General features: G+C 50.4%; 1 protein-coding gene across 8 annotated transcripts in view; it reads right to left on the bottom strand.

Annotated features, from left to right (window-relative positions):
• CPAMD8 (C3 and PZP like alpha-2-macroglobulin domain containing 8) overlaps positions 1-15,710 on the bottom strand; it is a 77,251-nt gene that overhangs the window by 48,529 nt on the left and 13,012 nt on the right. For 7 of the 8 annotated variants that reach the window (XR_009759496.1, XM_061601159.1, XM_061601161.1 and 4 more), the window contains exons 6-17: positions 15,301-15,318; positions 12,979-13,033; positions 12,571-12,684; positions 11,663-11,747; positions 10,559-10,667; positions 10,051-10,278; positions 9,484-9,654; positions 8,527-8,655; positions 4,837-5,023; positions 4,075-4,247; positions 3,809-3,958; positions 1,464-1,622 (exon numbers count right to left, since the gene is read on the bottom strand). Coding sequence is in view for 7 of the 8 variants with exons in the window: in XM_061601159.1 (XP_061457143.1) it covers positions 1,464-1,622; positions 3,809-3,958; positions 4,075-4,247; positions 4,837-5,023; positions 8,527-8,655; positions 9,484-9,654; positions 10,051-10,278; positions 10,559-10,667; positions 11,663-11,747; positions 12,571-12,684; positions 12,979-13,033; positions 15,301-15,318 (1,578 nt within the window). In the remaining variant the exon portion in view is untranslated. Of the gene's footprint in view, positions 1-1,463; positions 1,623-3,808; positions 3,959-4,074; positions 4,248-4,836; positions 5,024-8,526; positions 8,656-9,483; positions 9,655-10,050; positions 10,279-10,364; positions 10,439-10,558; positions 10,668-11,662; positions 11,748-12,570; positions 12,685-12,978; positions 13,034-15,300; positions 15,319-15,710 lie in introns of those variants that run through there. The other variant, XM_061601166.1, reaches the window with a different exon arrangement.

Below are 15,710 nucleotides of genomic sequence, written 5' to 3'. Positions count from 1 at the left end.
AGAACAATGGAAGAGCCAAGCTGGAAGGGGCCCGTCGGGCCATCGAGTCCACCCCCCTGCTCAAGGCAGGAGACCAAGTTCAGGATGGTCGATGCTTCTCTCCAGATGACCTCCAGTGCCAGACAAACATCTGAAGGACACGGCAAAGAAGCAGAAACAGAGGGTGTTGCTGCCGCCCTTGCACTCAAGTCCTGCATGGGGGCGGGTGCCAGACGTTTATGCCCCCCCGACCTGATCGCCAGCAGGGAAATCCGGTTCTTAGAGGACTGAGATTTGGTCCTTATCTCGCTTCTCGGAAAGCGGACAGCCTGCCCCTCCTGGAGTGAACTTGGCCACAATCCCAGGCACTGCCACAGTTTAAAAGCATCCAAGCTGTCCTCTGACAAGGTTCTCCCCCCCCCTCCCCTGGAGTGTTTTTTCTCTCTCTCCAGGAATCTAGGAACTTTCCTGGGAACTAGCTGTAGGCAATGCAGGCAAGGCTAGCTGAGTACTGTCTGCACTGACTGGCAGCAGCTCTCCAGTTCAGGCAGGGAGTTGTCAGGGATTGAACCTGGGACCTTCTGCATGCAAAGCAGTAGCTCGGCCACAAAGCCATGGCCCTTCCCCTACAAATAAAGCAAGTTTCCAGTCCTCATGGCACCCAAGAGCTGATTTAAATAGGAAGCTGCCTTATGCTGGGGCAAACCATCGGTCCACCTAACTCAGTATTGTCAACGCTGATTGGCAGCGGCTCTCCAATGTTTCAGGCACAGAATTTTCCCCAGCTCTGCCTGGAAATGCCAGTGGGGGTCAAACCAGGGAGCCTCTGCCTGCCAGCGGATGCTCTGCCTGCTGAACTACAGCCTTTCCTCTACTGCTGCAGAGGTATCCTCCTGGAGCAGAAGGGATCGTGTCCTGGTCAGTCCTTAGGGGACAGAAGCCATCGTAAAATGGGCCCGGTTGCAGAGAAAGGAGGACAAGTGGCATCGTAAGCACCGAATGCCAAAGGGAGCAGCAGGCGTCTCACTCACACGTTGCCTGCCAACCCCCACCCCACCCCCCCGGGCAGGTATCAGAAACGGCAACAGGGGAAAAGGAATCTCAGCAAAGTAGACAATGGCCCGGGGAGGTGGGGTGCATGTGTGAGGATTTGCTCAAGTCGAACAGCTGGAAGGACAAAGTCTGCAAAACTGAATTTTCCAAGGCAAACAACTGGCACTCCAGGTGGCCAAGTTCTGGACTGCCCTCTGACGCCCCCAAAAGACAGCTGAACTCACAAAGGAAATTCCACCCAGGAGACAGAAGGGTTCCAAACATCTCTCAGTGGCTTTCAGAGTCACTCCAAGGAGGCTGGCTTCGCAGGACCAAGGAGCAACCAGGGAAATCTGCTTTTCGCTACTTTGTCAAGTAGTTTTACCAACTTCACAACAAAATGCAAAAAAAAAAGACAGCCCCAAGTGATCGGAGGGGGGGGGAGCCCTCACCGTAAAGGCAAAGCGGGCATCTTTGGTGACGTCCCAGTGCCAGGGGAAGATGGACGATCGCCGTCGGCGCAAAGACATGCTGGGCCACCAGAAGTGCCCATCCTCCTTGACAGCTCCGAAAGCGTCAGAAAAGTCATAATCTGCCAGCTCCTGGAAGATCTGCGTCAGGAGAGAAGAGCAAATCGCGAGTCACAAACAAAGGGGTGAAAAGTGAACTGCCTTGCCTGGTTTCATACAAGGAGTGTCCAGGCAAAACCCATCTCTTTTTATTATGCGAGGTGCAAAGAAAACAGAGAGAAAGAGAGAGAGAGAACCTCTCTTCCTCTTCTCATAGTAACACAGGCTGGATTACTGTAATGCGCTCTATGTGGGGCTGCCCTTGAGGTTGGTCTGGAAGCTGCAGCTGGTGCAAAATGCGATGGCGAGACTGCTCACTGGCTCAGGGTACCCCCAACATGTCACCCGCTGCTGAAGGAATTGCACCGGCTGCCCATTTGCTACCGGGCCAAGTTCAAGGTTCTACTTTTGGTGTATAAGGCCCTATAAAGCTTGGGACCAGGATACCTGAAAGACAGTCTTATCCCTTACGTACACAGTTGATCACAGCGCTCTGCAGGTGAGGGCCTCCTGCAGATACCATCTTATCAGGTGGTCCATTCTGCACAACATAGGAAGCGGACCTTTAGTGTGGTGGCACCCACCCTGTGGAACTCCCTCCCCTTAAATATTAGACAGGCGCCATCTCTGTTACCTTTTCAGCTTCCTCTTTCAACAAGCCTTTTAAGCAGAGATTTTTATTCCAGCCTGGATCTATTTTGGGATTGTTTTTTCAAGATGTTTTTATTGTTTTCTCGCTTGTGTGTTTGCTGCGCTTGGGCTCCTTTGGGAGGAACGGTGGGATATAAATTTAATAAATAAATAAAATATTGGAATTCAGGGTTATCCGATGAAACTGACCAGCAGGAGATTACGACAGGCTAAACCACCCAGCGCATGACTGATTAGTGGAATGCACCTGCTTGGATGCTTTTTAAAAGGGCATTATTATTTTAGAGCCGGATCTAACGAAGGTATGCTCAGAGTAGACCCACTGGATACAACTCATTATTTATATTATTACATCTCCATCCCACCTTTCCTCCAAAGAGCTCAAGGTGGCAAACATGGTACCTCCTCTTCCCCATTTCACAACAACCCTGAGAGGTAGATTAGGCTAAGAGATGGAGACTGCCTCAGGGTTGACCCAGTGAGCTTCAAGGCTGAGCAGGGATTTGAACCCAGGTCTCCCAGGCCCTAGCCCAACACTTTAACCACTGCGCCACACGGGCTCTCAGATTCATTCAGGAAGAGGAGATGCCTCCTCAAGGCTATCAGCCATGAATTATTTTATGTAGTTACTGTGGTGGCATTTGTACGCTGCCCTGTGTAAACATCAAGTCCCCTGTACGTCTGGTAATGCAACAAGCTGAATACAAAATAAAACCACAATATAAATCACCGCAATCCCCAAAGCTAACACACCGATTTTAAGGACCAAGTCGTATGCCTCCGAATACCACTCCGGTCCTGCTTGGGGGCTTCCCTTGGGGGCACCTGCGTGACCACTATGAGGACAGGATGCTGGACTAGACAGGCCCCCTTGGGCTCTTCCAATGGTCCCGGCTACGTAAGTGATTTAAAAGGTCTTTGCTTGTGATGAAAAGGCCACAAAGATGGCACCAGGAGAGCTTCCCCAGGAATGAGATTGTACCTGCAGGAGGCCCTCGCCTGCAGAGCACAGTGATTAGCTGGGCACACAAGGGGCGAGACGCTCTTTGGGGTACCCTGGTCTCAAGCTATGCAAGGCACTGTGAAGGGTACCAGCACCCTGGACCTAGCCTGGTGGATAACTGGCAGCCAGCATGCAATTCTGTCAGTCATGGGGTGACACGAACAATCAATACATAACGAACCTGGCTGGCTGGGAGTGACGGGGCAAAGAGCCGTGGCCTGTGTGCTGTCGAGAGGCAACCGGCTGGCCGGAGCAAGAAGCTGGATGCTGAACTAGATGGGCACACCTTGGCTGGACCCACAGGAAGCTGCCTTACACACAAAGTCAGACCCTCGGTCTATCCAGCTCAGTATTGCCCACACTGACTGGCAGCAATGGCTGTCCACGGTTTCAGGCAGGGGACCTTCCAACTCTGCCTGGAGATGCTACCGCTGGGGACTGGACCTGGGATCTGCTACATGCAAAGGCAGCGCTCCGCCGCTGAGCTACAACGGCCCCTCCCCATCGCCCCCTCTTAAAGCGCCACCCCTTGGCTATTTGGACACACCGGCCCCCTGCGTTGAGAACTGCTCACCTGGGCAGACGTCAGCTGGAAGCCCGGCTTGAGGAGGTGGATGCTTTTATCCGTTGTAGCCAAGCAGACGCAGCTCCCCTTCGCTGCTCGCACCCTGAGCGTCACCGTGTCGCCTGGCCTGGTCTCGTTGGTGGAAAACGCCACTGAAACCTGGTGCCGGAAAATTAAGAAGAAGAGGAGGAGGAGGAAGCACCCTAACCCTCACCCCCCCCCCACCTCCCGGACAGCCCCAGGCGCACGGCTGCAGGCCAGCCGAGGTCCAGTACCTGATTCTCCAAGGAGGGCTTGACGGCAAACTGCAGGCTATCTGTGACCCCTTCCCCATTCTCACGGACGTAATATGCCAGGAGACGGCTCAGCGGGGCCATTGCGGGAGTCACTGAGAAACTGACAGCGGCCGTGCAGGAATTCGTCTCCGCAGCAGGATCGGTGGTGGCAGCTAAAGAGCATGAAGCAGTTGGCAAAATACGGAAATGCTGATGAAGGCCAAGCGGCTGTTGCCTCACTGTGGTTTTATGTGAACTGCTTTAGGCTGTTTGGGTTGCATCCCACTAAATTTGACTCAGAGTAGACCCACTGAACTTAATGGGCCTAAGTTAAGTTAAGTCTGATTTCAATGGGTCTACTTTTCTTTTCTTGCTAATCGCTTTTGAGCACAGATGCGTATGTGAAAATGCAATATATACTATTATTGCCCTTCCTCCAGAAGATGCTCAGAGTAGCAAACAAAGGACAAAACCCCAACAACATTTTATAATATCTCAAAAACATCTTAACAACATTTAAAAAAAAGGCTTTAAAAACTTCTTAAAAAGCAATTCCAAAACAGATACAGACTCGGATAAGGTATCCACTTAAAAGGCTTTACATTATTATAGCTTATGGGCAAGTTGCCATGTCCAGGGGAGGAGGTAGCCGTTCTGTCCATGCCCATCAAGAGCAGCCAGTGTGGCCCCTGCAGACAGCAAGCAGAAAAGAATCCCTTCTCAGCCCCCAGCCCACCCCTTTCCCCGAACCCAAAGCCATGCCTGGGATGTGAGTGAAGCCGATGCTCCTGGGGGAGTATGGAGTAGTGGCCCTTTTCCTCTTTGGCCAAGTCACGTTTCCAGGCTGTAGCCCCGACAGGACGATATTCCCCCGTGACACGACTTCATAGTGGAGGGTGAAATTACACGGGCAGGTTGATTTCACAGGGATATGCACCTCCTCTCTCACCTGGAAAGAGAGACACAGCAGTAGCTGAACCCCAGAAGGCTTGAGCAATGCTTCCCCTCCCGCCCCCCCTAAGTAAGCGTCTAAAACAGAGATGAGGCCAAGAGGTGCAGGGAGATGGACCCTTTTAGAAAAAGGAGACAGGCACAGACTCCCAGGTACAGCTGGTCTCATGCAGCTTAACTAGCAGCTGCAATAAAAAGAGCAGAGCAGAGGAACCCCCCCGACTACAGGCCAGATAGCTGGAATTCACCTGTCCCTCTGGGCCCCTCAAAAGTCAAAGGACCTTGACGTGCAAAATGTGCAATTGCAGCTCCTTCCCTCTGAAAGAAGATCGGATCAGCTGAGTGGTAGACTTATGTTCCTTACAAAAAAAGGTCATCCCTCCATTTTGCAATTACGTGCACGCAAGTTTCAGGATGCAATCGCATTTTGAAATTTGAGGCTCTGTAGACAGAGCCTGCAGTGCAGCCATGCACTGAGGTTATTTGCATTGTTCCACTGGGATTGCTGTAGGATTTTATTCTATTCTATTTTATTTGCCTTTTGCCACAGTCAGGACAGATAAAAGGTAGAGAAAATGGAAAAGGAAACAAGTGGAGTTGCTAAGAATTACATGTTTGCTTCTGTTTTGATGGTAAATAGTTGTGTGTATGGGGAGGGGGGTTTCTGTGTCTCACCCACCCCAACAGCTTTCTACCAAAGCAGTGCAGTCTTCAGCCTCTAAGAAGTTCTGCACTACTACAGTAATCTTTCAAATCCTTCAGCCACAGAACCACTTTCATTGGCCACACCTTGAGCCTCACAAGCCACGGCTGGATTTCTATGCACACTTCAGGCTGAGGGAAGAGTCTCCCAAAACCAAGAGAGAAGCCATCTTATTTAAGTCCATGAAGGACAGAATATGGAGAAACCGACTGGTTCCCCATCGGAAAGGGTGGGAGACAGGGGTGCATTTTATCACCCTGTCTGTTTAATCTGTACGCAGAACATATCATACGGAAAGCGGGACTGGACCAAGATGAAGGAGGTGTGAAAATTGGAGGAGAAATATCAACAATTTAAGATATGCAGACGATACCATTCTACTGGCAGAAACCAGTAATGATTTGAAACGAATGCTGATGAAAGTTAAAGAGGAAAGCACAAAGGCAGGACTGCAGCTGAACAGCAAGAAGACTCAAGTAATGAAAACAGAAGATTTATGTAACTTTACAGTTGACAACGAGGACACTGAACTTGTCAAGGATTATCAATATCTCCGCACAGTCATTAACCAAAATGGAGACAATAGTCAAGAAATCAGAAGAAGGCTAGGACTGGGGAGGGCAGCTGTGAGAGAATTAGGAAAGGTCCTAATGTATAATGCAAAGATGTAATAATAATAATAATAATAATAATAATAATAATAATAATAATAATAATAATAATAATAAAATTTTATTTGTTAGTCGCCTATCTGTCCGAATTCACGGACACTCTAGGCGACTTACAGCAACATAATAAAATACAATAACAATCCAAAACATAATATCCATTAATCCAACATCAAGAAACATCAACTAATACAACAGCAAGCTAATCCACCCCAAAATTCCCGTAGGCCTGCCTGAATAGCCAGGTCTTAAGAGCTCGGTGAAAACCCATCAGGGAGGGGGCATGTCGAATATCATAAGGGAGAGAATTCCAGAGGGTGGGGGCCACAACCGAGAACGCCCTCTCCCTGGTCCGCACCAGCCTAGCTGTTTTGGCCGGTGGGACCGCGAGGAGGTCCTGTGTGGCTGATCTTGTAAGGCGGCCTGATTGGTGATACTGGAGGCGGTCCTTCAGATAAACTGGGCCGAAACCATATAGGGTTTTAAAGGTCAACACCAACACCTTGAATTGGGCCCGGTACACCACTGGCAGCCAGTGTAGGTTTACCAACACTGAGGTGATGTGATCCCGGCAACGGCTATGCTTTATCAAGCGTGCTGCCGCATTCTGCACCAGCTGCAATTTCCGGACCGTTTTCAAGGGTAACCCCACGTAGAGCGCATTACAGTAGTCTAAACGAGAGGAGACCAGGGCATGTATCACTCGTGGGAGCAGATGCATAGGAAGGTAGGGCCGCAGTCTCTGTATCAGATGTAATTGATACCAAGCTGCCCGGCTCACTGCACGAACCGCGGCGGAAAACAACCCACCACAGCGGCGGCAGAGAAAGCATAGGCCGCGGCAGGGAACGCAGATCACAGCGGCGGCGGCAGAAGGCATAGCCTGTATAACTGAACACTAAAGTTAGGATCATTCAGACCATGTATTCCCGATCTCTATGTTGGACAGTGAAAAAAGTGAATAAGAGAAAAATCAACTCATTTGAAATGTGGTGTTGGAGGAGAGCTTTGCACATACCATGGACTGCGAAAGAGACAAATATAATAAGACAAATCACCCTACCAATGCAAACTCAACAACCCCCCCCCCGAATTTCATTCAAGCATCCCAGAAACACCTGGGACACTTAAGGGGAAAAAAGGTTTGTGGCTAATTTGGCTCCATTCATTTCAATGGATCTACTCTAAGAAGAACTTAGCTGACTACAAACCACAGGGCCTGTGCTCCAGAGGTCCACCTCTAGCAACATCCCTGAATACTCCGTTTGCAGTAAAAAACAGAAGAGGCACAGTGCAGGACCTGAGGCTACGGAAGAGCCTCTGCAAATCCAGAAAGCCAAAGCGTCTGGACTGAGCACTTTCCCCTGGAGCACGATCAGTTCTGAAAGCCTCATCTTGAGAACTGTGTCCAGTTCTGGTCTCCGCACTTCAAAAAGGATGCAGACAAACTGGAACAGGTTCAGAGGAGGGCAACAAGGCTGTAAACCACCCAGAGAGCGTCGGCTATGGGGCGGTATATAAATGTAATAAATAAATAATAAACAAGGATGATCAGGGGACTGGAAACAAAGCCCTATGAGGAGAGACTGAAAGAACTGGGCCTGTTTAGCCTGGAGAAGAAAGACTGAGGGGAAATATGATAGCAGTCTTCAAGTACATGAAAGGTTGCCACACAGAGGAGGGCCAGGATCTCTTCTCGATCGTCCCAGAGTGCAAGACACGGAATAATGGGCTCAAGTTAGAGGAAGCCAGATTTTGTCTGAACGTCAGGAAACGCTTCCTAACTGTTAGAGCCATACGACAATGGAACCAATGACCTAGGGAGGTGGTGGGTTCTTCGACACTGGAGGCATTCAAGAGGCAGCTGGACAGACATCTATCGGGAATGCTTTGATTTAGATTCTTGCATTGAGCAGGGGGTTGGACTTGATGGCCTTATAGGCCCTTTCCAACTATTCTATGATTCTATGAAAGCCAGCCAGCCAGCCAGAACCCCCAGTGGAAGGAGCCAGGTTAGCCCCAGCCCAGCCTCCATGCAGGGAGATTAGTCATTCTAAGTGGACATGGTGGCACCAAGATCCCACCCCTGAAAAGCAAGACACAAAACACAGTTGCAGCATTGGACCTTACCAGGAAAGGCCGCTCTGGCATCTGAAGCTGGATGTAGCATTTGCTGGGGGAATACCAGCTGCTGATGGACAGGAAGCTGGGTAGGTACTGGTCTCCAGCAGGTCTCCCATTGAGGGCTGTCACTTTGGTCTCGAGGAAAGGACGAAGGCAGAAAGTCATGCTGCGACGCCGCTTCTGAACCCCAGCAGCAATTTTACACCAATTCCCACCCACCCTTCCTCCTGGGCTCAGTATTGCTTCTGTTGCCCAGAACAACAGTACGAAGAGCCTCATTGCAGGATCAGGCTACCAACGGGGAGGCGCAACCTAACCCAGCATTCTGTCCTCACAGTGGTCAACCAGATGCCCAAATGGGAAGCCCACCAAAGGAACCCGAGTGCTACAGCAGCAACTCTCCCTGCTTGTGACTCCCAGAAACTGGTATCCAGTTCTGTCCATTTTTGTATCAATGGCTGCTAGCCACAGCGGCTATGCACTTCCTCCCCTGTTGGAGACAGTAAATACCTTTGAATTCCAGTTGCTGGGAATCGCAAGGGGGGAGACTTGCTGTTGTGCTCAGGTCCTGCTGGGTCCTTTTTGAGGATACATTTCCTCGGTTTTGGCAGTGCGATAAGCGCAATAAATACCCTTTCTGGGAAGCATCAGAAGGCGTTCATTCTGCTCACGTGGGGCGTTGGGGCTGGGCTTCATCTAAACTGGGAACACCCCCTAGAACGCAACCTCCGAGTGCTCTCTGCTGAGAAGGGTCGTTTCCTCCATCTGTGCTACTTTACCCTCCTTCTGCAGGCCCAGCAGGTGTCCTCTCCACCCTGCCTCACATTCTGTAGGTGCCACTCAAGGAACAAGCCCAGGAAGATATTGCACACACACAGACAGAGGCCCAGTTAACAAAGTGCTGCCTTTGATGAGATTAACAGCATTTGCAGCCGACTAATCCCATCAAGGGCTTTCACTCACCTCCAGCCAGACGTACAGGGCAGCCGGAGGGATGGAAGGGATCTCAAACTCCACCAGGCCGCCGCTGGAGACTAGCTCACTTGTGTAAATGTTGTCTTTTGGAGTGAGTTCTGCTTTGATCCGGATGGACACCCCATCCGCAGGGCTCCCGTCAGGATAGGTGACTTCCACCTGAAGAAACAAGAGACAAATTAACCTCGGATTATGGGCAGGCGCTCTCAGAGGCCCGGAGAGGCCTGGACTGCTTCCAACTTTTTGAGACCCTCTAGCCATAACAAAAATGAAATACGACAACACGCAAGGCCGAAAGAAGGCACCAAAGAGTAAGTGGTTTGTTTATAGAAACGGCTAATCTGAGAGGACACAAGTTCATCAAGGTCTAATCTTCTGTCATCAGAAGTGATGTATTTTTACCAATCTTCCCCAGCCCCCCAGCTAAGAGAGTGGCACCACAGTCACCATTTACGCCCAGCTGATGGTTAAAACACTCTGTGCTCGTAGCCAAAAGGCAGGGAGTGAAGGCAAGCCACGCCACACCGGCGCTCCCACCGCCAGGCAACCACTCACCTTCCCTCTGTACGGCAAGCCAGGCTTGAATTCCTTCCGAGTGTCGCTGCTGAACTTGATGTCCACAAGCTGCCTCTGGACGGGCGTAGAGTCGTCAAATGTGACCTGCCGGCTGCCGTCAGAGCTGGTCACCGTGGCCCAAATGCTCACCGTGCCTCGGAAATGCTCCGGGACGTCCACGGGCATCATGTCCTTCACACACACCTTGAAAGCCGCAGAGCCATCAATCTGCAACAAAAGGAAGAGAAGATGGTTGTGTGGAGGACTCCTAACGCCACCAGGAAAATGGGAAGCTGCCCTCTACCCAGTCAGACCTTTGCTCCATTTAGCTCAACGCTGTCGACACCGACTGGCAGCAGCTCTACAGGGTTTCACACTTGTGGGGTTTTCACAGCCCCAGAGATGTCGCCGGGGATTGAACCCACAACCTTCTGCATGCAAAAAAAATGCCCGACCACTGAGTTACAGCCCGAGGGCAGAAAAAGGTCCCCTCCCGCCCTTCACTCACTTCCATGGTTTTGAGGACAGGGTGCCCAGCTTCGTGTTGGTAGTACCCCACTCCATTTACCGTCATGTTGACCGTGAGCCATCCCGCCACCGGCTTCCCAAAGGTGTACCTGAACACAGGAGAAAACGCTCAGCAGCAAAATGCCTCAGCTGCCTCCCTCCCTCTCATTTCCAGGCCTAGTCAGGCTGCGCATTCAACAGGTGAAGCTGCCTTACCCTGAGGTCAGACCAATGGTCCATCTAGCTCAAGACCATATACACTGACTGGCAGCAGCTCTCCAGGATTTTAGAGGGGGGTCTCTCCCCACCCTCCTGGAGATGCTGTTGGGACAGAACTGAGGACCTTCTGCCTGCAAAACAGGAGCTCTACCTGCTGAACTATGACATTCCCCCCTGAGCACCTAGAGCCACAAAGGCAAGAGGGGCACCCCTGGCCAACACTGCCCCCACCCCCCATCACAAGGAGCCCTCACAAGACAGTCTGGGCTAGAATACGAGTCTCCTTGCTCCAGCTAGTCCTGGCTAATCTCGTATCCATCTGGCCCTCAGACCACTCTCTCCAGGCCACGCCCTTTACTGTTTTGCACCCCAAGTGTTTTTGGCAGGCTGGAAATGGGCCCTTGAACCCTGATCCTGCCTCTCACTCGCATGGATGGCGGAGAGGGTGAGTGGATGGAGAAACTAGCGTTCTGTACAAAGGGTGAAACCTACATTCATTGCTCCGCCTACTTTAGACTCTGGCCCCACCCACCACTGGCATGTGGCCCCCAGAAGGTTGCCCAGAAGGAAATGCGGCCCTTGGGCTGCAAAAGACTGCCCAGGAGTCTTGAGGCCCTCACAGGGCAGCAGAGAGAGGAGCTGTTGGAGTAGCAAAGAGGAAGCTTTTGGGCTTCTCCAGCGTCACATTTGTCCCCCAATTCTCACTCCTCACTGGTACAAGCCCAAACCGCTCTCGTCGGTGCATCACCATACACCACTCTGCCCCTTCCATAGGACCGTGTGTGTGTGTCTGAAAGAAACAGGAGTTGCTAGAGGGTGACGGCCAGCGTGGAAAAGCAACAGCCCAAGAGGGCATTGACCTGTCAGCCGGTCACTCTGTCCTCACCTGGCATGGACAGTTCCCTTTTCACAAGCAGCAAGGTCACGGATGTAGTGCGGCAGATCAATCTGTACCTCAAACTTGGGCAGAACTAACAGAGAAAGAAAGAGTACACAAGCGGGGAAAGGCGGAACGGGTCTGAGGTCCAACTGCTATTTTTAATATTTTTGTGTTACGGCTCAGCTCACAAGTCACGGTAAACCATGGCTAACAGTTTGCCATGAGTGCAGAGGCCTCTGCCACTTGGCTTCTTCTGTTGCACCGACGGGAGGAACCAACCCTGACTCTCTGGCTTAGCATTATATCCAAACTGGGGGCCGCAGCTTGTCTGGCAAACGAAAAACAAACTTTGGCTTCAACACCAGAAGCCTTCCTCTTCAGCTCACATGAAAACAGGCAAAAAAGCTCCCCACTCGCCTCTTTTGAAATGCTCTGGTTTACATTCAGACTGGGCCTCATCTGGCTTCCAGACTGCCACTGTTTTCGGGTGGGATTCAATTACACAGTGGCAAATTCAGGGTGTGCAATTATAGTTGATTTGTGCAACAAACCCGCTTCACAAAAAGATCAGACCTTTTGCTGTAAAGAAAGTGACAGGAAAAAGCACTGGGGATTGTGGGATGGCACTTGCTTTGACACAACATCATCTAACAAATCTGAACAAATGCTCATTAACTACACAGCAACAACGTCTAATCTCCCTGCAAACAAATTGGGATGAATGCTCAATAAACTAGTCATCTTGAAGCTTCCTTGATGTTTTTAGCTGCCATAAGATTCTGTTTTTTTCAGGAACTGATTTTTTCCCCCATCTGGCTTTTTTAAAAAAAAAAAAAACAGTTTTATTTCAGCTCAGGACCATCCCCGAAATGTGCTTTGAAAAGAAGCCTCCAGCTGCTGTGCCAGAAACTCACCGTATTTCTGAACTTCGAAGGACTTGTTGTACATCTGCCCTTGCATTTCGGCAAATATCAGCCACTCTCCAAACACAGGCTGGTCAGAGAGAGGAAAGCTCACGTTCAGGGTGCCTGTTGTGGAAAAGGGGGGAAGTCACTGTCAGCAGTGAGGAAATAAGGCCAGAAAGAGAAAAGGACAGAAGCGGTTTCATCCCCATTTCTTCGCCAATATGCAGTTGCCGGCCAGGTGTTTTAGATGCCAACTTTTTGGGGCAACAACTTCCCACCAGCCCCAGCCAGCATGGTGTTGTAGTCTCTGCAACATCTGGAGGGCACCAGATTGGGGGAAGCTGCTTTATCCTATTTGTAGCCCACCCATCCTCCATGGAGCTGTTGGATGCTCAGCTGTGACGTTCCGAAACTCACCACAACAAATGGGCTTCAGGTTGTTCCATTCAATCATCCGAGACCCACGAGGATCCTGGGAACAGAGAGACAGACACACCCAGAGCTCACTGTTTGGGTCTATACTACCAACATTTCCCTCCACATCAGTGCTTTTGCAAAGGCAGGCAGAAAGAAAGGCAGTTGTACCCAATGTTAGTCCAATCCAGTATAAGCCCACCGGAAATGATGACAAATTTGGGCCCAGTCATTTCAATGGGCCTGCTCTGGGTAGGACTTAGCTGGATGCAACCCTGGGTGTCAATAATGACTTCGAATAGCTTCCCCTTCCTGAAGTCACCTAGATCTTGTTATCGTAAGTATTATTTATTTGATTTATTAGTCACCTAATACAAAAATGGTCTCTAGGTGATTTACAGAAACAGTTTAAAAGACAGAGATCATAACAAAGAAACAATCTCAAGAATCACATCAAGAGAAAAACAACATAAAATAGTAGAGTTGGAAGGGGTCTGTGAGGCCATCCAGTCCAACCCCCTGCTCAAAGCAGGAATCCAGAGGTGGCTCTCCAGCTGCCTCTCCAGTGTTGGAGAGCCTACCACTTCCCATCAGGCCAAAACAATTGTTTAAAGCGTCACTTACAGGGCAGTCGGGCACACAGGGGGCTAAGTAAGGCCAAAGCCCCCTCCCACTTAATCTGCCCCAAAGCCAGGGACATCACTACTGGGGTGCGGAGGGTGCGGCCCGCATCCGGGTGTCACCACGAGGGGGGTGACACCCAGAGCCGCCCCGCCCCGTGCCATTGCCCGGCAAGGCTGCTCCAACTCCTCCTCGGAGGCGGGCGGGCAGACGGGCGAGACCGGGAGCAGCGTCGGTGGGGCGAGGGAGGTGCACCAGCATTCCCAGGCCTTCTCCGGCTGGGTGCCCCTCTGGTGCGCGCCCTTCCAGGGGCATGGACGGGGTGGCTGGCCTCGAGTGTGCACCCCCCCGCACTCCCGCTAGTGACGCCGCTGCCCAAAGCACCTATGCATCTAGATTAGCATGTGCCAGTCTGATGCAAATGTGTGTCATGGGGCTATGCAGAGTCCTTTAAGATCCAAGCAACATCACTGGTTGGACTCTAGGTCCCATTCACTCCAGCTGGCCTGGCTAGTGGTCAAGGATGACAGGACCTGTAGTCCATCATCATCTGAAGGGCACCAGAGCCCAGAGTGCAGGACACGGAATAATGGACTCAAGTTGCAGGAAGCCAGATTTCAACTGGACATCAGGAAAAACTTCCTAACTGTTAGAGCCATACGACAATGGAACCAATTACCTAGAGAGGTAGTGGGCTCTCCAACACTGGAGGCATTCAAGAGGCAGCTGGACAGCCATTGTCGGGAATGCTTTGATTTGGATTCCTGCATTGAGTAGGGGGTTGGACTTGATGGCCTTATAGGCCCCTTCCAACTCTACTATTCTATGATTCTATGATTGAGAAAGTATACATATACATATACACACACTCCAAGTGTTGCTCAGGAATTCTAAGAAACCAAAAAAACTCAGTGCAATTTTGAAATCAGTGGTTGAAATCAGTTGTTTTGAAAGTTTCACAGAACAGTAGTGTTGGAAGGGGCCCTTAAGGCCATCCAGCCCAACTCCCTGCTCCACACAGGAGTCCAACTTAAAGTACACCCAACAAATTCACGTTCAGTCCACCATATTGGTTCAAAACAGCATCCAACTTTATCCAAACACAGATAAAATCTGTTCTTGCATTTCAGGTACCCTCATGCAGAATTTGCTTATGACATCTTAAGAGATATCCAAATGCGTAGCCAACTAGGAGACAACTTTACAAAATATATAGCAGGGTCACATCCGCACCATACATTTAAAGCAGATTTACAGCACTTTTAACAGTCGTGGCTTTCCCCAAAGAATCCTGGGAATTGTACTTTACCCCTCATAGAACTACATTTCCCAGCATCCTTAACAAACTGCAGTTCCCAGGATTTGTTGGCAGAAGCCACATGCTTTAAAATGTAGGTCATGGATAGGATAGGATCCCCTGCCTTTCTTAAAAGAAACTAAAGTTCTATGACAGGATCATTTTTTAAAAAAAATCAGTGACCCTTGCCGCATATTTCAGAAGGCTACAGATTTCTATAAAAGGCAGCCTGACATGCTGGCATTTTAATCTCCAGCCCCTTTCCGAACGACCCCGAGCATGGAATCCACCTCTTTCGCAACTGCCGCACGGCAGCTACGCACCACGACCCCCAAGACCTCTTCCTTGGTCAGCTGTTGCCAAGCGCACGCGTGGAGCAGTTCAAGCAGGCCTCAGCCAATACTTACCACCACGTAGGCTTCAACCTAAAAGAAAAACAAGGAAAAGGTGCTTGGTGCCATTTCACAAAACTCAACCCACAGCTGCTTTTATTTATTTCTTGGTGTGTCCAGCTCAGCATTGCCTACCCTGGTCCTTCCATTAGAAATAAAGATTCTAGTCCTCATAGTTCTCAATAAGGGCTGAGTTAAATAGGAAGCCCCCTTGGTCCATTATCGACCCTGGCTGGCAGCGGCTGCCCTGAGTTCCAGGCGGGGGACTGAACCCCAAACTTCCTGCATGAAAAGCAGGTGTTCTCCCACTGAGCTACGGCCACTCTGTTACAAATACAGGAAGATTCTAGTCCTCAGGATCCTGGTCTGATTTCAGTAGGAACTTCTGCAGAGTCAGACCATTGGTCCATCTAGCTCAGGACTGC

Source organism: Rhineura floridana, chromosome 18 (genome assembly GCF_030035675.1).
Source record: "Rhineura floridana isolate rRhiFlo1 chromosome 18, rRhiFlo1.hap2, whole genome shotgun sequence".
In the NCBI taxonomy this organism is placed as follows: domain Eukaryota; kingdom Metazoa; phylum Chordata; class Lepidosauria; order Squamata; family Rhineuridae; genus Rhineura; species Rhineura floridana.
This window is presented reverse-complemented; position numbering and strand designations above follow the sequence as displayed.